The sequence below is a fragment of the Candoia aspera genome, chromosome 3 (genome assembly GCF_035149785.1).
Source record: "Candoia aspera isolate rCanAsp1 chromosome 3, rCanAsp1.hap2, whole genome shotgun sequence".
Classification (NCBI taxonomy): Eukaryota; Metazoa; Chordata; class Lepidosauria; order Squamata; family Boidae; genus Candoia; species Candoia aspera.
The window spans coordinates 26,787,239-26,811,738 of record NC_086155.1 but is presented as its reverse complement, the minus strand read 5'-3'; the positions used below and the strand labels follow the sequence as shown (position 1 = coordinate 26,811,738).

The 24,500-nt window shown below is 39.1% G+C and overlaps 1 protein-coding gene across 1 annotated transcript in view; it reads right to left on the bottom strand.

Annotated features, from left to right (window-relative positions):
• PTPRT (protein tyrosine phosphatase receptor type T) overlaps nucleotides 1-23,993 on the bottom strand; it is a 761,196-nt gene extending 737,203 nt beyond the window's left edge. The window contains exon 1 of the mRNA XM_063297181.1: nucleotides 23,386-23,993. Within this exon, the coding sequence (XP_063153251.1) occupies nucleotides 23,386-23,455 (70 nt within the window). The 5' untranslated portion in view covers nucleotides 23,456-23,993. The remainder of the gene's footprint in view (nucleotides 1-23,385) is intronic.
• Between the last annotated feature and the right edge of the window lie 507 nt (nucleotides 23,994-24,500).

The following is a 24,500-nucleotide window of genomic DNA, read 5'->3' as shown; positions in this document are numbered from 1 at the left end:
GAATATCATCTCCTAAAATAAATTGCTGAGATTATAGCAGCTGGTTATTTCCTGATGTAATAGAAGAGGTTTTTTTTTTAATTCTTCCAAGCTTACTGGCCTTATGAGGGATCTTGTGAACATTACTATCACTGAAGCAACTCCAAGGTCTGATGTCTACAATCTCTAAGCAGACTTTTACTCTTCATAAATAGCTGGCATGGCAAATCAAGAAAAAGACAGTAGTCCCCTTTGTGTGACATATGCTAGGCCTTTTTAAATGTCATCTAATAATGAAGATCCCTCAGTAAATGACTGCCCTTGGCTAACCTGAATAGGCTCAGAAGCTAAGCAAGGTAGGGCCTTGTTAGCACTTGGATGGGAGACTACCAGGGAATAACGGGATTGTAGGCTGGACTGAGAAACCAAAAACATCCCAGAATAAGGCAGTGGCACATTACTGCCATATTGTGGCCAAGGAAACTGCAAGGATACATCCATGAAGTTACCAGTTTGGTCTAGTGGTTAAGGCACCAGGCTAGAAACCAGGAGACTGTGAGTTCTAGTCTCTCCTTAGACATGAAAGCTGGCTGAGTGACCTTGGGCCAGTCACTCTCTCTCAGCCCAACTCACCTCACAGGGTTGTTGTGGGGAAAAGAGGAGGACAAAGGAGTATTAGGTATGTTTGCTGCCTTGAGTTATTTATAAAACAGTAAAAGATGGGATATAAATAAATATCTAGTGAGGATATTTCTCAATCAATCACTGGAACCATCTAACGAAAACAGTAGCTACTAATAGTTCACAATTGTTGTATTTATTTATTAGCCTGGAACAACTGCTGAAGTAACAGCTTGGGTGCTATAAAGAAATTAAAATCTAATTGCACAAAAAGATACTATAGCTGACTGTTCTCAACTTGTGAACAAGTTATAATATGCAATGTAAACCCATGAGCAATTTTTTCAGATTTTTCCCAATGTACCAGAATCATGTTCTAGCATGCAATATTGGTTGATAGGAAAGCATTAGAAACAGTGCCCTTCCTCATAAATAAGTGATAAAGATGAGAGAACGGCCATTAAGTAATCTGTCATCTCTTCATTCAACTCTTTTTTTCCTGGTCTATACAGGTGATGTCATCAAATATACATATCAATCCAAATCTGTTTTATTGACTGCAGATACTAGAAATAATAGAAACATAGCTACTCTAAAGCAATATTATTTGGTTTCCAAATTTGAAAGTATTGAGCATCAGTTTCATCATCTCTGTAAAGCAGGGGTCTCAAAACCCACAGCCCTCCAACATTATTTTCTATAGACCACAAGATCCTGAAGATGCTATCTAGCAAAGCCAGGATGCTAAGCGACAGAGGCATACAGGCTGGGGCACAGGAAATACGCTAAGAATAGGTAGCCCAACAGCTCACCTCAGCCCAACAAAGTAACTCACTGGACAACAGCAGGTCTGGCAGGCTGGCTATCTAGTCAATGCTCCAAGGCCTCTCACACCAAAACAGTGCCACCCATGGGGAACCTCCACCTGCTGTCATGCTCTATGGCAGGCACTGCTTCTGAGATGAGATGAGCTCTCCAGGCATGGGCACTGAGGACGTGAGGTGAGGCTTGGCCAATGAAGATGTGCCAGGAAGCTGATACTGCAAGGAAAAGATTAGGCAGCCCTGTCCATAAGGATCTCTCTGCTGGGCAAGGAATGGGAAAGACAGCATGCAAGATCTCCCTCCTACAGGAAGAGAGGGAGGGAGGGCGGGAGGGCAGAAGGGAAAGCAAATGAGGAAAACAATCAAATGAAAGAAAGGCCTCTCTGCTCAGCAGAGAAAAGGAAAAGAAAAACAGGATTTGGGCAGGTTTGGGATGGGTTTCTTAGATTGTATTATCCGAGATGCAATTTTGAAAAAGTAGTACATATCAACCCAGTAATAAAACCAAATATTAATGAAAAGCACTGCCAACTAAGTAGCCAAAGTGAAACGACTGTTTTGTAATAACATTTTTTAATTTAAAAGGTAAAGGTAAAGGTTTCCCTTGACGTAAAGTCCAGTCGTGTCCGACTCTAGGGGGCGGTGCTCATCTCCGTTTCTAAGCCTTGGAGCCGGCGTTGTCATAGACACTTCCGGGTCATGTGGCCGGCATGACGACTCGGAACGCCGTTACCTTCCCGCCGAAGCGGTACCTATTGATCTACTCACATTTGCATGTTTTCGAACTGCTAGGTGAGCAGGAGCTGGGACGAGCAACGGGAGCTCACCCCGCTGCGCGGTTTCGAACCGCCGACCTTCCGATCGGCAGCTCAGCGGTTTAACCCGCAGCACCACCGCATTAATGTTTAAATTCAATACTGTAACACTCTATTTTTACTAGAGACTTTGTGAATTAATGTACAAAAGGTGTCTAAGAGCCACAACACTGAACTAACCTCATGCGGCACTCACAGCCATTTGGGTTGAAGACATCTGGCTCTTAGGAGGTAACTTCTTCAAAAATACTGTCGCATAAAAAATATTTATTTTATTTACTTGCTTGCCACTCCATTTCTGAAATACCAGAAGTTTTTTATGTATCATGTCACTAGGTTGCAATTAATGCAGGTTCGAATAATGCAATATTCAGTTTAGTGTGAATTGTACAACAATACCAGGTCATGTTTAATGCGAACCAAAATTCAGTTAATGTGAGGCTAGCACATACACAGTTGAGGTTACTGGGTTACCGTTAGGGTTTCAGATGTTGCTACTTCAGTCTGTACTTGTTTATCCTTGCATGCGCATGTGCTGCTGCCTGCCATTTTCTTGATTTGTTCTCATCGCTTTAAGAAGTGTCCTTTACAAAATGGACAAAAGGAAGATTCCTTCAGATAAAAACACTACAAGTGCTAAAAAGAAGAGTCTCATTACTAAATTTTTCATTGCCTATTTCCATTGAGCTGGAACCAATTACATATTTTACATGAAATTATAACTTTGAATAGTGGGAATTCAAATAATGCAACCACTTCATGTGATTCGTTATCCACACTAACCGAGACCAAGCTGTACTGGCAAACAAAGCTATTTAACAAGAGAGTTATAAAATATTGATAATATTGCTGTGTTGCATCCTAGGCATCCCAGTGTATAAAGAACCCATTCACCATAACTGAAAAAGGCAGGAGCAAACCGATTTGTTTATGTGCTTCTTAAAAGTTTCTCCTTAAGGAAAACAACTTGAGACTCAAACCTTTAAAATACCTTTAAATGTAGTGATTTGGCCAGCAATTTTCTGAAGAGCAACACCTCACTCCACAATGACATCCGGGGAGGGGGCGGGACAAAAGAAGTCAAGATGGCTCTCAGGCACCATGATCAAAGCCCTGTCCATTTTGTTTATGTGTCACATACATAGAAAGGGGTGGGGCTTTGATCATACTGTTTTGGCCACCATCTTGATTTTTTTGATTCCCACCCCACCCCTTGACAGACATCATGGTCACTCCAGGTGTTGAACACTTTAGGTCAGGTAGGCATCATCTATATCTACATTTAATGCTTAATCTCGTCATACTAATCCTGTGGTGGAAGCCAGAGATACGGAACTTGGAAATTCTTTATTTGTACAACAACGAAAGACAAACATGAGGAGCTACTTGTGATGCATTTGTAGGTGCATGTACACTAGTTCCCTAATTGGATAGAGTATATTTTGATATGTACTCAAAAGACAAATTTCATGTTGAAAGAAAAAATAAGTTTACTTTTACTTCTTAGATGACAATGTTAAACTGTTTTGCTAAAGAAACATGCTGATTCTCTTTGGGAAATAAAATAGAACATGTCAACTTTCTTGAGACTTTTAATGGTAAATATTACGCAATGCTGCAAAGAAAAGCAAAGGGCAATATTTTCCATTCATATATTTTAGAATCTCCGCAAAGGATCGTTACCTTGTCGTGGTGCTGGAGCTTGAGCACCTCAATGATGCCATGAGCTAAACCGTGAAGGGCCACCCAAGACGGGAAGGTCATGACAGAGAGGTCAGACTAAATGCGATCCCTGGGGAAGGTAATGGCAACCCACCCCAGTATTCTTGCCGTGAAAACTAAATGGATCAGTACAACCAGAGATATGTCGGTATACCATCGGAAGATGAGACCCCCAGGTCGGAAGATGGTCAAAATGCTACTGGGGAGGAACAGAGGATGAGCTCAACTAGCCCCAGTCGTGATGACGCAGCTAGCTCAAAGCCGAAAGGACGGTTAGCGGCCGACGGTGCTGGTGGTGAACGGCGAATCCGATGTTCTAAGGATCAACACACCATTGGAACCTGGAATGTAAGATCTATGAGCCAGGGCAAATTGGATGTAGTTATTGGTGAGATGTCAAGATTAAAGATAGACATTCTGGGCGTCAGTGAACTGAAATGGACTGGAATGGGCCACTTCACATCAAATGACCACCAGATCTACTACTGTGGACAAGAGGACCACAGAAGAAATGGAGTAGCCTTCATAATTAATAGTAAAGTGGCTAAAGCAGTGCTTGGATACAACCCCAAAAACGACAGAATGATCTCAATTCGAATTCAGGGCAAGCCATCTAACATCACAGTGATCCAAATATACGCCCCAACCACAAATGCTGAAGAAGCTGAAGTAGAGCAGTTCTATGAGGATCTGCAGCACCTACTGGACAACACGCCTAAAAGAGATGTTATTTTCATCACAGGAGACTGGAATGCTAAGGTGGGCAGTCAAATGACACCTCGAATTACAGGTAAGTATGGCCTGGGAGAACAAAACGAAGCAGGACATAGGCTGATAGAATTTTGCCAAGACAATTCACTCTGCATAACAAACACTCTCTTCCAACAACCTAAGAGACGGCTTTACACATGGACTTCACCAGATGGACAACACCGAAATCAGATTGATTACATCCTTTGCAGCCAAAGGTGGCGGACATCTGTACAGTCGGTAAAAACTAGGCCTGGAGCTGACTGTAGTTCAGACCATGAACTTCTTCTTGCACAATTTAGGATCAGACTAAAGAGATTAGGGAAGACCCACAGATCAGCTAGATATGAGCTCACGAATATTCCTCAGGAATATGCAGTGGAGGTGAAGAATAGATTTAAGGGACTGGACTTAGTAGATAGGGTCCCGGAAGAACTCTGGACAGAAGTTGGCAGCATTGTTCAGGAGGCGGCAACAAAATACATCCCAAAGAAAGAGAAAACCAAGAAGGCAAAATGGCTGTCTGCTGAGGCACTAGAAGTAGCCCAAGAAAGAAGGAAAGCAAAAGGCAACAGCGATAGGGGGAGATATGCCCAATTAAATGCAAAATTCCAGAGGTTAGCCAGAAGAGATAAGGAATTATTTTTAAACAAGCAATGCGCGGAAGTGGAAGAAGACAATAGAATAGGAAGGACAAGAGACCTCTTCCAGAAAATTAGAAACATTGGAGGTAAATTCCAGGCAAAAATGAGTATGATCAAAAACAAAGATGGCAAGGACCTAACAGAAGAAGAAGAGATCAAGAAAAGGTGGCAAGAATATACAGAAGACCTGTATAGGAAGGATAACAATATCGGGGATAGCTTTGACGGTGTGGTCAGTGAGCTAGAGCCAGACATCCTGAAGAGTGAGGTTGAGTGGGCCTTAAGAAGCATTGCTAATAACAAGGCAGCAGGAGAAGACGGCATCCCAGCTGAACTGTTCAAAATCTTGCAAGATGATGCTGTCAAGGTAATGCATGCTATATGCCAGCAAATTTGGAAAACACAAGAATGGCCATCAGATTGGAAAAAATCAACTTATATCCCCATACCAAAAAAGGGAAACACTAAAGAATGTTCAAACTATCGAACAGTGGCACTCATTTCACATGCCAGTAAGGTAATGCTCAAGATCCTGCAAGGTAGACTTCAGCAGTTCATGGAGCGAGAATTGCCAGATGTACAGGCTGGGTTTAGAAAAGGCAGAGGAACTAGAGACCAAATTGCCAATATCCGCTGGATAATGGAAAAAGCCAGGGAGTTTCAGAAAAACATCTATTTCTGTTTTATTGACTATTCTAAAGCCTTTGACTGTGTGGACCATAACAAATTGTGGCAAGTTCTTAGTGGTATGGGGATACCAAGTCATCTTGTATGCCTCCTGAAGAATCTGTATAACGACCAAGTAGCAACAGTAAGAACAGACCACGGAACAACGGACTGGTTTAAGATTGGGAAAGGAGTACGGCAGGGCTGTATACTCTCACCCTACCTATTCAACTTGTATGCAGAACACATCATGCGACAAGCTGGTCTTGAGGAATCCAAGGCTGGAGTTAAAATCTCTGGAAGAAACATTAACAATCTCAGATATGCAGATGATACCACTTTGATGGCTGAAAGTGAAGAGGAACTGAGGAGCCTTATGATGAAGGTGAAAGAAGAAAGTGCAAAAGCTGGCTTGCAGCTAAACCTCAAAAAAACCAAGATTATGGCAACCAGCTTGATTGATAACTGGCAAATAGAGGGAGAAAATGTAGAAGCAGTGAAAGACTTTGTATTCCTAGGTGCAAAGATTACTGCAGATGCTGACTGCAGTCAGGAAATCAGAAGACGCTTAATCCTTGGGAGAAGAGCAATGACAAATCTCGATAAAATAGTTAAGAGCAGAGACATCACACTGACAACAAAGGCCCGCATAGTTAAAGCAATGGTGTTCCCTGTAGTAACATATGGCTGCGAGAGCTGGACCATAAGGAAGGCTGAGCGAAGGAAGATCGATGCTTTGGAACTGTGGTGTTGGAGGAAAATTCTGAGAGTGCCTTGGACTGCAAGAAGATCAAACCAGTCCATCCTCCAGGAAATAAAGCCAGACTGCTCACTTGAGGGAATGATATTAAAGGCAAAACTGAAATATTTTGGCCACATAATGAGAAGACAGGACACCCTGGAGAAGATGCTGATGCTAGGGAGAGTGGAAGGCAAAAGGAAGAGGGGCCGACCAAGGGCAAGATGGATGGATGATATTCTAGAGGTGACGGACTCGTCCCTGGGGGAGCTGGGGATGTTGACGACCGACAGGAAGCTCTGGCGTGGGCTGGTCCATGAAGTCACGAAGAGTCGGAAGCGACTAAACGAATAAACAACAACAACATTTTAGAATATATTTCTTTTTAAGCATCTTTACATATTTACACATATTACAGATAGTACATTTTTACTGAATCATAATTGCAATACTTCATTGTCATGCAAATATCACCCTTAATTTTGGAAAAATAGGATGAATTATTTCCAAGAATATACACAGTATTTTACTACATTTGAGAAAACATTTTTGTCATCACTCAATTTAAAAATGTTAATTTTTATTTGCTATGTTTTTAGAAACTGTAATCATATAATTTTTAGCTATTGGAACTTACTATCACTATGGCTTTCCACCATCTGAGATCTGTTTGCAAATGCCCCAGGAGATTAATGCTGGAGACAAACACACTGGACTACACAGACTTAAGGACCTTCATCAAAGCAATTCTAACTTTCTTAGAAAATAATATGATGCTTCTCCTAACAGTTTCTTATACTTCTTCTATCAGTCCTGATTAAGATTTTATAACTTTCTTTTCAAAATCATTTTATGGCAGGTTAGATCCAAATTAACATATATATATCAACTTGGAACTTGAATTCAGTGGTATTTATTCCAGAATAATTAATTTCACTTAATTTCCATTGAAATCACTGGGACTTCACTTAATCAAATGATTATTTCCACTGATTTCAATAACATTTACTCTTGATCCAAGAAAACATTTGCACACTGCTTCTCAATAATATTGTTTCTCAAAGCAGTCCTTAATTATAAATAATATTAATAGGCAACAGCAAAAATAGAGCATTAAGTATTTCCAAGGGTATCACATTTTGGAATAATGTGACGCCTGGCTCTGCCCAAGCCAAAAGTAGCAGCAGGAGAAGTCACTATTAAGTCTTCTATATCATTAGAAATTCTTGTTCTGAATAATCTTTTTGGCTTCCATCTTCCAGGATGCCTAAATATTTGGAAATATTTAATGCTCTAAGTAGCTGGCTGTTTTTTCCCAGGATCATATGGCCACCATCCACAGCTGCAGGCACAGTCCCGGGAAAATATGCATTTCATTTATGGAGTTGCTGACAGGTGCTCTGTGAGCACCTGTTCACACTCCAAAGCACCTTTTCCCCTTCAAATCTACTCTATCAGCGGTGGCATCTTTTACTTTTGCCTGAAAAACTCACTGAATATAGCTATGCACAGAAGGCAAACATTTAAACCATGCTGATCTCATTTTTAGTGGATAAGCACTTTTGTCCAATGTCCAACTGAACATTACAGGAACAGGAATGTATTTACGGCACTGAAAGCATTCATGAGAAATGCTTCCCCTTTGGCAGACTGTATCTTTATAGTGGTAAAAAATGGTGTTTTTAAAATGGATGATGTTCATTTGGCTTCAAATATCAAGCTTAATTAATAAAGAAAAGTTGCATGTTTCTATTTAGATTTTGTGAACAATTTTATTTAAAACATTTATCTTCTAGCATTCATACAACACTCCATTGTTAAAAAAATATCTACTTCATTGCTACATAGAAAATAAAGGGGGAAAAAACAACCACACATACTGTATGTTTCTATCATAGAAATATTCTTATGCAAAGATCTATTTACTTAGCAAGTTCATATAAGGACAACTAATTATTCAGAGGCGGTTTGCTGACTTCTAATTTCTCGAGCTCTGGTAACTGGCAGCCTTTGGGGTTGATTCTATGCCAGGAAAAAAAAAAAAAAAGCTTATTTCTGAGCTTGTCACCCCTTTGTGGGTGACACTCACTCGTGTTCCCATTTTATTTTGGCATAAAATACAAATGAAAAAAAATGCCCTTGCAAACTGTTCAGAAATCTAGTATTGAGATAAAATCACAAATAGCACAGTAAAAACAATGTTAGAAATATTCTAGCATAATATACATTCACAGAAACTTAATAACATCCAGAAAATAGGGGAAAATAAGCAAGGTTTTCATCTGGTATTAGAAAAGTTAGGGAATGAGCCATTCCAAAGAGCATGTACAAAGTAAATAAAGATCCTGTGAAATGCCTTCTGTGATGTAATCTGGATTGCAGATAGAACATTTGGTTATCTGTGCACAAGGGTCACCTCACAGATGGGCACATATAAAACATACATTTAATGCAAATACCACTGCCATACAGGGATCATTTAGTTATTCCGATGCAGCAAGGCTGCTAGTCTTCTATTTAAAAAGGGAGGATCACCTAAATTCATTGTGAATATGCCAATAGAGGAAGCTTAGGTTTTTAGACTAATCTTCTTTGGTGAAAGCTCCACAGATTTCATTTCTTAAGTTTTTGAACAATCCCGTACTATACAAATTCATTTTCAACACAGCATTAGAACAGAATTTACAATGCATGTTAACTGAGAACAATGGGATGGGGTTTTTTTAAAGATGGGCCCATATAAAATTTAACAGGGAACAGCATCTCTGCAAACTTGCCTAGGCTTGGAGGCTAAGTAGGATGAATTGTGATTAACACTTGGCTGGGAATCCATCAGGGAATCAAAGGCCTGTAGGTTAGACAGGAGATAATCAAGAAAATGGGGCAGATGCGTCCATGAGCTCTGATTTGACTCAAAAGAGACTTGACATCATATCTACAAAGCCTTAAGCAACTCAAAATAGGGTTTTAAGGAGATGTCTTTCCTTTTATCAAACTTTTAGAACATTCTGTCATTAAGGTTTTTTTTTCCCCAAAGAAACATCAGATGTTGCCAACTGCCATGCAGTGGTGACCCAGCAAAAAATATTTTCAGCCACTGCCCACATCCTCTGGGATGCTTTTCCCCACTACATAGAAAACAGAGCTGTGAAGCCTTCTCCCTTTGCTCATTGCTTCCCTTTCTATGGAATGTTCCATTGATTTTATTAATATTTAAGCTATAGATCTTTTTATTGGCAATTGTTTTATTAAAACAATTTAAGAATGCCATTTTTGTCTTGTACAATACTGAAATATTATTTTAATAATAAGCAGGTGACACATACTTTAAAATAAATAAATCAAAGATTATTCAACATGAAGCCAGTGCTAGAACTCAGGGGCAATTATATAACCAGCATAAGCCTAAAGTAGATGGGAAATCACTGTAACAGCCCTGTTTCTGAAGTATTATTAACATAAATTTGAATTATTAGAATTTCAGTAATTGTTTATGTGGAAAACATTTAATCTGTCATTTTTTAAAGAGATTAACAATCTAAATTTCTAAGTACTGTCTAAGTTCTAATAAATTTGTTTATTTTCGAAGTTCTGTGAGGTATGCCTAATGTGGTCCTTCGTAGTGAAACTGGTGAGATTTGAGTGGAAACCAGCATATGTCTATGTATAATTTCATTCTGCTTGCAATCACTGTTTGTTTGTTTGTTTCCTGAGAGACCTAGGTCCCTTGATCCTAGCTGATAACTTTGAATTAATGGGGAGAATATTAATTTATCAGAAATTGCAGCTATGGCTTTTCACGGGATATATTACTGATGATAGCCTATAAACAGGCAGTGTCAAGTCTTAAACAATGTGCTAGAGACATAGAAAGGCAATTGGATTTCTTGGCCCTCCCTAGAGATTTTTTTTATTATTATTAACCAGTTTCTCTTTTATAGACCAGCAAAATATTTAAACCAAATATCCATCCCAAAATTGAGCAGTAACTTTAGCATGTTTTAACACATCTCCAACAGTTGTTCTTGAAGGAAAGTTTAGGAAAAATCCCTTACTCTTTAAGACTCTGTCCTTGTGACAAAGGGCGGTTGAAAATACAATTCATGTATTGTTACACTGCCATTTTATAAAAACGCACAGCTAAATTTTATATCCCTTTTTTAACTAAATGTCCAGGTCATTTGGATTTATTTTATGTACAGTTGTTATTAGCTGACTAATATGATTCAGTCTCTTTGAATGTAGACAAATTGTATGTTACTGATTGTAAAACTTGCTGTAACCAATCATATCTAGGTATTTAGGTATTTAGGTATTGTTATTTATTTTTATCTTATTTTATTTGTAAGTTTTAATTTCTACCTTCTCTTCAATAGAACTCTGGTCATTGACCATAATAAAGGACTAACTGAATAAAATCTCCAGCAGAATTTTACATAATACTAATGCTACCATCCAGATTCCTAACAATTTTTAAAAATATTGGCTTAACAATGTAAGTTGGTATCTTTCACTTTACACTCCTGATAAGCAGGTTGTGTCTCCTATCTGTGCATACCCAGCCAATAGTAATGGTAAAGTCTCTGTTTTCCAGGAACTAACTATGGAAAAACAAATTTCTCAGTTATATATTTGTTGTTACAGAGAACCATATATGTGTACAGTTTTGTCTGACAAGCTCTATTCTAACCTTCCCCAAGCTTGGATGCCCTCCAAATATGTGGGTTCATCTCCTGGAATTGTCAAAAATGACCATCCCACCTGAAGAATTCAAGGAATTTAACTCCACATATCCAGACTGCATGTAGGTGGTGGAAGGCTGCTCTCTGTTTTCTGGGTGAACATCTGAGCAGTGAAGAATAGGAATGATGATTCATGTGGCCAGGGATAAAATATGCAATACTCAGATTCTGCTTCTTTCTACAGTATCTCCTTCTTAGAAAGAAATTATAGAGTATATAATTACTAATTTCCCCAACATTTTTAGTATTCCAAATATATGCAAAGCTAATGAATGCAAGATGTCTTGCTTCTGCACTGGCAAGATAACTTAGAGCCCTGCAGATTAGCATAGCAAATGTATCAGGATTAGCTAAGCCCACAGAGTGAAAAACTAAAGATCTCAAACCTTCTCTCCCAGAGGTCCTCTAAGTCTTCACAGCATAGACCTGCTTTAGAGTAGTGGCTTCCTATTTTCTGGGTCATGCCTCACCTAGCATCCTCCCCAACCCCAGTATGTAAGAGAGAGAGGCTATCACAACCTTTACTGACTTACTGATGCTTAAAAGTTAAAAATGGGGAAGGGGGGATTGAAAAAAAAAGAGAAAAAATCCAATTTGCTATAATATAACCTCTTTGGCTCTGTAGTTTAGAGGCATGGGACTGCAAGTTTCAGCCCCTCCTTGGGAGACCAGACCAATCTCACAACAGATAAACAAAATCAAGCTTTACTAGAAGAGGAGGAGTAGGACAGAGAGGAAGAAGAGTAGATGACAATAAAAATATATGAAACCTATTTTTCTTTAAAAGAAATTTACAAAAGTACATGCAATGTTCCCAGCAGACCACAAGGCTGAGGTACATACTCAATATCTCAATTGTACAGAGAAATAAGAAAATTATAATTGACGTAGTTCTACATTTAAACAGCAAGAAAAAATAGCACACTTTCCAAACTAGTCTTTCACCTATCTCTATAGAGAATAATTTCCAAAACAAGAGTTCCTCTGTTTCACATATCTAGACATACTTCTGCTTTCTGGGGTGACTCCACTTTATCAGATAGTAATAGAGATAATGAACTACATTTGTCCAGCCTCTCTGCCAGCTTCTCCTCTGTTTAATTATGCTTTGTTCTTAAAAAAGCAAACCTATTCTATTTGTAGAAGAGGCTGAGGTATCTCCAGGACATGACAAAAACCACTTTTCCCTCATAGATTATTAGGGAGTTTCTGTGAATGTCTGAGCCATTCCATGGCAAGAAGGGTACATTCTCAGCACAAGGTACAAATAGATCCCAAAGTCAAGAACACAAATCCAACCAATAGGTGAGAATTGCTGACCAAAAGTCACATACCAAGATTTCACGATGTAAGGTTAGAGCATTCAGAGTATCAAGCATAAAGAAGGGACAATTGCTGTTCCTACACTGAGCTGCTCGAAACGGAAGGTTTGGTGCTTCAGTATCTAAACCCCATTGCTTATCTATGGTAGCCATTTAGAAAGGTTGCACAAGAGAAGTCTTACTTCTGATAGACCAGTTAGTTACCACTTGAGTATGAAATCAGAACAAATGTCATGGGTTAGCAGCAGGCTGAATGGCAGATCAGAGCCAGTGTGGTGTAGTGTCATAATGATGGCCTAGGAAGTGCAAGTTCCCACTTGACTGTAGAGCTCAGTGGATGACTATGAGCCAATCACTTTCTCTCAGTCCAATCTATTTTACAGAATATTTGCTGTGGGGATAACATGAGGGGCCTACCTTCTCTGCAGTAACACCCGCCCTCTGGAACATGCTGCCCCCGGAGGTGAGGTTAGCCCCATCGCTCCTGGCCTTTCGAAGGAACTTGAAAACCTGGCTCTGCCACCTGGCCTGGGGCAGTGAGGAGAACAGTCATGTCTGGGGTTGGCTAGTGCCTTGAAGTACCCCCTCGACACAAAGACTGAACGATATCCCAGCCATCTGGACTTTACTTTTATTTATATTTATTAATGATATGTAATTTTTTAAGGCATTTTTACATATTTATTGTTTTAGAGAGTATGTTGTTGTAAACCACTCAGAGTCCCTCCGGTGGGAGGAGATGGGCGGTGACAAATTTGATAAATAAATAAAATGCCACCTTAGGCAGAATAAAGATGTGATATAAATATAATCAATAATAAAGGAATTGTAGTCTCCATCTAGTCTGGCGTGATGAGGTACTTTTAAAAAAAACAGTTGGAACGACTCTCAACTAAAGTACAATCCCTCGGCTTCTGTAAGACCTATATTTTTGTAATGTTGTACTGGAAATACACTTGAAGTAGAAAATACCTTATTTGGGGGTAGGGGGTAGTCTTCTCAGTGGTGCACTGCCAGGACACGATAGAGGGGTAGAGAGCTTGCTTTTCAGAAGGTCCCTGGTTCAAACCTTGTCATTTCCAAGCAGGAAAAAATTGTGCCTAAAACCTGGGAGAAACCATTGGAGCCTATCTCAACATACGGAATGAGCTGGATCAAAGATCTGAATCGGAATGAGGCAATTTTCTGTATCCTGCTTATGACGTGTATTGGCTCATTTACCAAAGCAAATCAACCCTTCGTATTAAATACTGCATATGCTTGGGTGTGGATGTTAAACCAAATCACTGGTTCCTACCCCCTATATACACACTTGGTTTTGCTTATTTCAACACAACCTCATGATTCAGTAGAAGAAAAAAGAGCAAAAGATGCCTCCTTCCAAATCTCTGCCTCCCCATTTACAAAGCCTTTTCTGCAGAAAACTAAAATCTAACTAATCTCCACACTTTCCCTGTGTAATGATACATAATAAATAAGTAATTGCATACTTTATAGCAAAAGGCTACATTATGTATCAATTAAATCATCACAATCTCTCATCTGGTATTATTTAATGCACTAGGATCTGAGTTCTCAGCATTTTTGGCATTTCAGAATTACTACATAATAAGATTATATGCACTTATCTGCTATTAGAAAAGAAAAAAGAAAGAAGAAGCCGTGATTAAAAGGTACATGTGATATGCTTAGTTCAGATTAGATATAACAATTTTCTTTCTCCCATGAAGGAAATATGATCTTGTTTTTTTTCTATTAGTAGCAGCAGGAGATTCTGCAGCAATGGGGCCAGACTACTGAGCTCTGACTCATGAAAAAGTAATTGTTTAGATGGAAAGTATTACTCATTTGTATAAGAGTGCCACTGTGCTTAATGGTGATGACCTTCCTACAGTGGCAAAACAGAGTCCATATGCAAGAAGGCAATTTTCTAAGAAAAAAGGCAGAGCCATTACTGAAATAGGCAGTGGAGTAGGAGGCAATGTGGCACTCTAAACGATGCCCCATGATGAGAAGCAGAAGCTGTTTTGAGAACATTCCAGAAAAGATGGGGAGAAATGCATATAAGATCACACAGTGCAGAGAGGCAAGTGGTCTACATTAATATCCAATTATCAGAATAGCATTGAAGCCCTTTTATGAAGTTGAATATAACACAGTCACATAATACTCCATTCCTAATGCAAGGGAACGAGAGACTAGAAAACCACATAATTTTCCTTCAGCATTTGCCATGCAGGTACTGTAGTGCTATTCAAAGGAGAAAATCTACCTGTATGCTTAAATGCAACATCAGACCAAGGATAAGGTATGGCTTCCCTCAATATGCCCTCTTCAATAGGTCCCTTCATCTACCTACTCTTTCCACCTTCCTGAAATAGGATATGCCCCACACCAGCAGCCAAGAAGGCTGGATGACAGCACTGAGGGGAAAATGGCAGGAGAAACAGTTGCAATCCTCTTTACTTCAGCCTTCTCTGTCAAATCCTCCTAGTATCTAGAGGTAGTGGCAAATACTGAACACCCAAATCATTCAATCTGAACCTTTATTGATATGTGTGTGTGTTTCTCTGTCTTAAGCTTTCAGCTGGCACCTGTATAAGACTATGAGATAGAAAATTAACAATTTTAGCTGCCCTATTCCTGAAATGCTATTGGCAGGGAAGATGGAAAACAATTATCCTAAACACTGGATACTCCACATATTATATGTAATGAGAATTATTGTTTCTTTCACCTAAAGCAAGTGTGAATGACTTGTAGCTGCATGTGTTCCTTAAGCAGTTTTGTGGGGCTCCTAGAGTCTATCAAAATCATAATGCTGAAATTTGGTGGCAGGGGATTTCAGCCACTTCACAAAAGAAAAACAGTGTACAAAGAAAAATGAGTATTTTAAACAAAGTGGGGTTTTTTGCCCTACCCTCCAAAAGAAGGGCAAATTCTAGCCCAAATTCTGCCTTATTTGGTAACAATAAGTTATCACACTATTGTTGTTTTTTTAAAGCAACTATAAAAATGGCCTTCAGCAATTGAAAAGCTGCCCAACTTTGATGTGTGAAGTTACTTTATACAGAGTTCTTGTAATGTAGAACATCTATCCTGATACAGAGTGGTTGTCTGTTTCAGGATAGATTTACTTCTGCTTACAGTTTGAGAGACTAAACTTTTGCCTATACAAAAAAATAACTCTCAGTTCCTATGCATAGTTCTATCAGTGAATTATGTCCTCTCCCATACTGCTGATTTTGTTCACAAACTAGAAGAAGGCACCTTTGTCAAAAGAAAATTCTGGAACAAGTCCTCAGCAGATACACATAATAAACTATTAACAATCCACAAGAACTCAGTCTTCTTTAGAATGTCTCAAATGCGGAAACAGATTGGTGTTTTAGTCCTACAATTCAAACATTAGCTAAATAGAGGTATGATATAACCATAAAAGGATCAGAATTTTCCAGGATTCAGAGAAGGGTAGCTATATGATTTTTGTTCAGCATTTCATTCGTGTTTGAAGACACTAAGGCAAATTTTCAAATTGGTGTACAGTTGTGGAAAAATCCTGACTCAAATTACATCTTTGTCCAAATATCTACAAGCAGGAGAGAAGTACCTCAATTCTGTAGTCCAGGAGTAAAATGTATATCAGATGTAATCTTTCTCCATCCAAAGCTACAGCCACCACCTTATTGTCTTCTTTAGTTACTTGGACCTCTCAGAAACAAAAGAGTAAAAGAGACAGATGTCACATCCTTTTGCACAGCTCACATGCCATTTTTCTCTGGTGTAACTCTTTTTACTTCAGTGCAACCTTGCTAGGAAAAGTTGTCTGAGGCAACAAGAAGATTCTAAAAGTGAAAAACAAACTCCCTGATCTATCCATGTGTTCAGAGATTGCTACAAGCTGTAATAAGCAAAACCAATTTATCTTATTTAGTCCATTAACAGGAAAAGGTCTAAATAACATCACAAATAGCAGATGCTAGAAAAAAAAAATAACCTTTGCCCCAATTCTTGTTTCAAGAGTTCCACAAAACTCTTACAGTATCTACCTTTTTAGCAGCACAGTAGTTTCCATGGTAACCAAAAGAGATCTCTTATTTTAAAGGAAGGCTACTTCAGAATTCTGTAATGGCTTAATAGAGTGGTTCTCAACTGTACACAAAACACAGCTGGGGCTCACTAGTCATCTATCTGGGGCACAGGGTAAATCACTGAAACTTTTTTAAAAACTTGCTATAAATAATTAATGTAATGAGAGAATGTAACATCATAAACATCATTCTTCTCTGGGAAAAAAGTGGCCTTCTTGTGGGACCCAGGTTCTTTGATGTGTTTGGTAAGACTTAAGATGGGCAAGATTGAGAACCAGGGGTCTACAACAGCTCTGTGAACCTGAGTAAACTTGGAACAGAAGATGTAATATAGATTGGAAATGCACAAAAAAAAAAATTCCCTTCACCCAGACAGACCAATTGCCCACAGCTGCAGGAAAAGGGTAATTTTTCCAAGCACATTTTTAGCATTAATTATTCTTTCACAAAAGAAGAAAAGTCAAGTGAGCTAAGAAGGAAAACAACACTGAAATGTACAGCTAACAGCTTCCCAGAGGAATGAAAAAGTAGTTATGGAGTTAACTTGCCTATGGACAGTCTTTTACAAAGGACCTATAGATATTTATTTTACACACTACCAGCATACTGAAACTATTGACCAAGCAAAAGGAATAAAAGACTGTATATCCCAGATTTCTCCCCATCTCCTTTTTGCCTGGGGTAATGCTTAATATCCTCATAAATGATTTGCCATCCTACTCTACAGTGTTTGACATAACAGAATTCCATGCATTCAAAGTCTGTTCATTTCCTGAAATGCAAGGGTCAGAAAAAGAAACAGTGGGAAAACCAGATGAGCCTCAAAGCATATAAATTTCTCCCTAGATAAATGTCCATGGTAATTGATAACAAGGCATTGAATTAACAAATTGCATTAAGCAATAATATGATTGGGCTGTTTTATTTATTTATAAGACCTATCTTATACTTTTCATTATACACAGAGAAGTTCCAGATATTAATGTATTGTGTAATCTCAACATTCTTACAAATCATAGTTACAGCTTAATGCAAGAACATGAAATTCCATTGGCTGGAGGGCCACATTCTAAAATTGGGCAGAGCATGGCCGATTTTAGCTTCCTGCAAACAACAAAAAGACATTTTTGTACCATACCCTTTAGGAAGTGGCTGCATGCAATCCCTAGGCTGCACTTTTGCACTCTTGCATTCATGCCATATCTGAACCCAGCCACTGTAGTTTATTCAAACCAAGGCTAAAACAAATCATGGCTTAGCGTAGCATGTGAACCCAGCCACTGAATTATCTAACCCTATTGATTCAACTCCACAATATTTCAAGGTATTCTCATTGAGTGACCAGCATACTACTGATGTCAAATGACAAAAACACTGTAGCTGGATTTTGTTGTTGCCATTATTGCCTCATTTATGAATGAAAATTGCACATGACAATGAGAACAGCAGCATTATTGCAACTGATAAAAGTTAACTTGCAATTTCACATCATGAGTAAGTAGGCACTTGAACTGTTGTTTAAACACAGAGAGAGACACACAAAGGCACACAGGGTTGAATTTGGCAATTCATCTTGCCAGGAGCAACATTTCTTAAGCAATTGTTCCCATAGTGGAAAAAGGGAGAAGAAGGTATCCAAGCTGAATCCAATCCCTCAGTGTTACTGTTCTAGGGATCTCCCCAGACATTAAAACAGACTCTCTTTTTTTTGCAGTGGGAGCCCAAACCATGTGAAAGACCTGACTAAACATCTATTTCCATGCATTCTGGCAGCAAAAATGCTTTGCTGCATCAGAATCCTGCAGGTAGACAGAAAAAGCATTCCTATCTTTAGGTGACAAAGGCTGAATCCATCTCAAGAGTATTCAGTTCACACATCTTTGCTCAGGTCTATAGGCTGCATCATAAACAACACATGAATTGCTCCCTTTCATTTTGTTACTTGCACTGCAATGAAAGCTCATAACATAAAACAAAATGCCCAAGGTATCACACATATCTCTGATCATAGATAAATAATATGGAGAATACAGAGATTAGATTATATATCTAATATAACTCTAACAATAACAATAAATAATAAATAGAACTATAACAATCAATTAAATATTTTTTACTGAGTAGCTTAAAAGTCTCCATAATGCATCAGTGTCCCTTGAATTATCTTGTCCAGCATTAAAGTGTTTAACATCACTCCAAAATATTCTGTCAGATACAGGTATGCTTATTATGCAAGTACATGTTAATTGTTGTATATGAACAAGCTTCTGTTTTCGCCTCTTATGTAAGCAGTCAAGTAAAAAAAAATTCAGACTATATTTCAGGGAATTGCTAATGCTAGAACTGAGGATTATAATCAACATTGGATATAAATACAGGAGAAACAACAATATTCTTAAAATATAATATATAATTTATGTAATTTACCATCAGAAACTAGTATAATAATGCCTGTCTTAGGTGGTTTTAAAAGGCAAATGAAGGATACATATCACTGCAAATAACCACTGAAAAACAGAAATGGAAACTTTGGATGGATGGATGGATGGATCCTGGTTTTTTTTTCATTATTAAAAGCAATACCAGTAACAATAAACTTTGGAGGGACACACAGCTACTTCCCTCACATTCCCAGAAACATCTCCAGTTCGATTCAAGTAACACACTAAGCCAAAATGTGGTTTGTTTGCTTTCAGTTTAGCATGCTGTGGGAAGTCAGCCACTGTGGTCTGTAAACATTCTACAGCTTAGGACACTGCATGAACCCAGCCAATTTTGGTTTATTCACTGTGCTGTGGTTAAACATAGTTTGTGAAACAAATCACTATGGAAAAAAAGATGCTAGGCTAGATGGGTATGTTATGGCATGGTATGGTATGATACGATACGAACTGATCTTAGCAGTTCTGCAAGTTTTCTCAATGACAGAAGACCAGTTATGGTGGAGAAGGCAATTTGCTTAACAGTACCATACCAATCTTTCCCATGAAATATGTGGTTCAAAAAACTCTATCAATCAGATGAAACTCATGGCAAAAAACATTCAGTACTACACAGGAGTCTTTTAGAAACCAAGCTTGTTTGGAAAAGGTGGTTATTAGGAGGAATATTTGAAAGCCTCTGTGAAGACTACATATAACCTCACTGGTTCACACCACATGAAAAATCATAGTTGTTTTAATCATTATTTGTGACAAAGCCACAGTAGTTGAATTCATACTATAGGAATCCAAGCTACAATTATATCATCATCACATTATTTGCATGATGGCAAATGTGATATCACTTACTATATTCCGTCCCCTTCCCCCATGGATGCCCACAGTTCAAACAAAATGCAAAACTATGTTATACAAATGACAGTGGTTGGGTACACATGCTGTACTAAAGCCAAACCAAACAACTTTATGTAAAAGCCTAGCCATTATATTTATATGTGGGTTGTCAGTCAGGGGTTTTTGTTTGTTTGTTTGTTTGTTTGGTCAAATAATATCCTAGGTGTAGGGATGGGAGGACGGTTCTTGTGTGTGTTCGTGCCACTTGGGTCATTATTTAAGAAACTAACAATTAATAGCTAGCTTGCACCCAAATGGATACCCTGGAAATTTTGAAAAAACACTGGCCACATAAAGGTCCTGAAAACATAGACAAATGGCAAAGTCCTGTGCCATTCTATAATGACATTGTAACAGCTGTGAAGGCAGCACCATCTGATGGACAACAGTTGAAGTGCACAGGTTGCAAAAGAAGCTTTCATGCACTTGTAACATTAAAATCCATCAGAGGTGCAGTGTTGTCTTTTCTTTCATTACCTGAGTATTAGCCATGCAAGTTGGTTGCAAGGCATTAAATCTTCAGCAGTTAAGTGTAATCTTGAAGGTAAAAGAAGCAACATTCTCTATAACCTCATTTACAAAACTAGACACCAAGCCATGTTTATTTCTATATTCTTTATCTTTTTCAGCAGCAAAGTAAGTACCAAAAGTGGTAAAAGTTGACATTCTGAATCGCATCATCTTCCTCCTTAACAAATAGAAACAATGAAAGATCCTAACTCACTTGCTAATTTTTGTTGCCCAATCCACTTTTAGTTTATAATTAAAAATTGCAATAATACCTGTCTTTTCCTGTCTGTCCATACACTGTTGGGAAATTTATTTTGAGCATCAAATCACAGTGCTACTGTTTAAAAGTGAAACCTGAATAGACACCTTTCCCCTACCTAAAAGGCTTGCTTCTTTCTTTTTTTTCCTTTCTTTTACACTATTTATTCAAACTAGACCACTGTCACTTGCACCTTCTGCAGAACATCTAGACAGACTCATGGTGGCAATGCATAAGTGTTATAGAAGTGTTGTTGATTCTAGTGCAACAGTAAGAAGTAAAGGTCTGTTATGTTCATCTTCATGCAAAGCCTCTCTTAAGAATTTAAGCTGAGAATCAGAGACTAACATCTACCATGGTCAAGGTTTTCATGCATGTTTAGGTTTCATATAACAATCGTAAGTATATAGTTTGAGTTCTCACATATTACACTAAGCCATGTTTTAGTTTGTGATTGTTGTGTTCTGTACACCCAGCAGCTGGCGGTTGATGAACCACTAGTTATAGCTTTGCCAGTTGTACAAACCAGCCAATTGTCATTTATTCAATAAACCATAGTTAAATAAGCTATGGCTTGGCATGATGAACAAACCAAATCACATTAATGACTTTCAAGTTGATATGGAACTCAATTTGTTTCAAATTCACACATTTATAAAATGCTCTACTCATTGAATACTATTTGCTAACAATGAAGAAGATATTTAATCTGCAATCTTATACAAATTTACCTGGGATGGACTTATTTCCTAGTAGACATATGTAGCACTGTAAGTGACTTCCCCCTCATAGGAAGTGGTTATCAACTATCTTTTCCCCACTTTTTGTAAAAAAAAAAATGAAATCTCAGATTCCATTCCCTGTCATCCTACATGGCATTACCTAGATGCCATTACATTAAAGAGAACATTATCCATACCATTCTGTGTTTTACAGAGTTTAATAAGACCACTTTTATGCTCATTACTTCTCCATGTAAAAGTATTTGATAAAAAAGCTTCTATTAAAATACGAAGTGTTGTTTCAGGCACTTGAACTGTGAACTCCCTGCTTACTTAGGATCCTCACATGAGTATATTTAGAAAAGCTGGAAATATTGAAAGAACAGCCTGTTCTTTTAACTGCTCAAACTTGAAAGTCCCAGGAGGAACCAGCCTTGGAAATGTGTAAAATGCAAACAGCTATATGTTGCCTATAGTGTGCATAAAGGAATTTCAGCCACAGAGACATTCTAATATAAATATAGATTTCCTGAATTACAAAAATACGAATCCCACCAAACAAAAATTATGATGGTTAAAATACACACATTGACACATTCCTTAGTAGGATAAATCAAGATTCACATATAGTTGGCCTACATGGGGTGTGTGGATCATTAGAGCAAAAATTATCAGAGAGGATCCAATTGAACAAAGGGAAGCAGACTCCAAAAGGCTATCAGAATCTTTTCTTTTCCTCAGCTCCATGCCCTCAGAAACACAAATGCCTTCCAGATTAAAGTGACAGTCTTTGGCAACTGAAAATGGAAACTGGAAGTTGTCAGCCATCCAGTGCAAGTTTTTCCAACTCTCTAGATCCCAAGTGGTTAGCCAATTAATGGAGAGGGCTATAGAGGCAAATCACCCAATAAAGTCTAACTCTGTTGGTCAAGTTTTGAGTTAAAGGATCCTGATGTACATTTTTTAAATGCTTGGTGCTTCTCCTTTTCCTTTGATGGAGACCAACTGCTTGCTATAAAAAGGACTTGAGTGTCTTGTCTCTAAAGAGAAGATGCCTTCAGTATCATATAAGGCACAACAGTTAAGCTTCCTGTGGCTAAAAATAATGGCACATCTATAAGGTTCCTAGGGAAGACAGACAAACAGACCAAGGCCACATGGAAAGAGGGCACACTTACTTGGCTATTCCAATTCTAATGTGGAACAAAAGCCTTCAGATACCTTTGTTTCCAGCTGGGCACCATGGAAATTAATCCCAACCCAGGTGAATGAGCATAGGGTTGCAGTGAACAGATGCTTTTGATGTCTTTGTTTAAGATAAGGAAAATGGAAAGTATTTCAGCAAACTACCCCTGGTAAGGTTTTATCTTGACCTTAGCAATTAAACTCTCTGACACCTAAGACACCACAGCCAGGTAACACAACCCAAGGACCTCCAGGAACTTAACCATGGGGAGAATGGCGACATGATCCAGTTTTTATTGAGAGAGAGAGAGAGAGAGAGGCGGAAGGCAGAAGATACACGAGACATCGCAATGCAATCCCCGTCGCCTTAGAAGTGCTGGTTTACTTCAAAGCAAAGCACTGCTCTGACACAAAAAAAAGCTCTACTCGCGCTCCCCGCAAGAGCCGGGAGCCGCTTACCTGCAAAGACTTGTCCCCGGGTTCTTTGCAACAGCTGCAAGAGAATGGCAAACGTAGCAATCCTAGTCATTCTTTGAGGGAGTTCACATGCCCTTCCCACGGCAATAGCAGCAGCAGCAGACCCGGTTCTCCGTGCGTCCTGCAAACATCCCTTGCATTGATAAACCCGGAGAGTTGGGACTGGAGCAGATCTCCCGAACACGGCTGAAACCTCAGCTATCCTTGATCTGAGGAGCAGGACACGCTGATTGAAGAAGCGAAAAGCGGGAGATTTCCCCCGAGTCCTAACGCTCGCCTTTTCTCCCTCTCCCACTCAAACGGCTGCGAGCAGAGGGCAATAAACAAGGGAAAGCACCACGCATCGGTCGCCACTTGCTGTCTGCTTCGCTATCGAAAAAAGCCCATTCTGCGTTCCTTTTTGTTTTGGCACTAGGCGATTGGAGGGCGGGGAAATGCGAGTCATTAACAAGACGTTTCTATCCCGGACGCCCAGCTCGCGTAGAGAGGGAATTGGAACGTTCTCAAAGCAAGATCAATTGAACGACTGGTTTGTTTCCCCCCTCAGCGCGCGTGCCGCTGTGTGTATTCCACCGCCTGAAGGATGTGTAAGCGCTGCTCTCCGCTCCAGCGGGAGCCCGGGAAGAGGCAACACAAGAACTGCAAGCCAAGGTAGTCGTTTCTCGTGCGCTAAGGCGCTGCTGGTTACGTGTGGTCGGGGGCAGGGCAGGAGAGAAATAAAAAGAAGGGAGAAAAACAATCTTCACCCTTCCTCAGCCGGAGAATAATAAGGATTGTAGTTAAACTGCGCAACGGAGAGAAATGAACCCCCTGCTATGAGCATGAAAGTCTCAAAAATGCAAGGTTTCCAGGGGGGCCATTATTAAATCAAATTTTCTAAAAGCGCTAACAGACATTTCCAGCTGAAAATAGTAATTTTCATCATTATTCACTTAACTTCGGATCGAGCTGGCTGCTTAAATACCTACGCTCAGCACGCGCTCTCGGAGATCGGGAGGCAACACGCCGCGCGCCCAGGTTTTAAACGGAGTGCCGAGGGGTGCGCGAGCGAAAGCGAGCTGGTAAAGTGCCCGAGTGGCGCAGCGGATGGCCAGTCC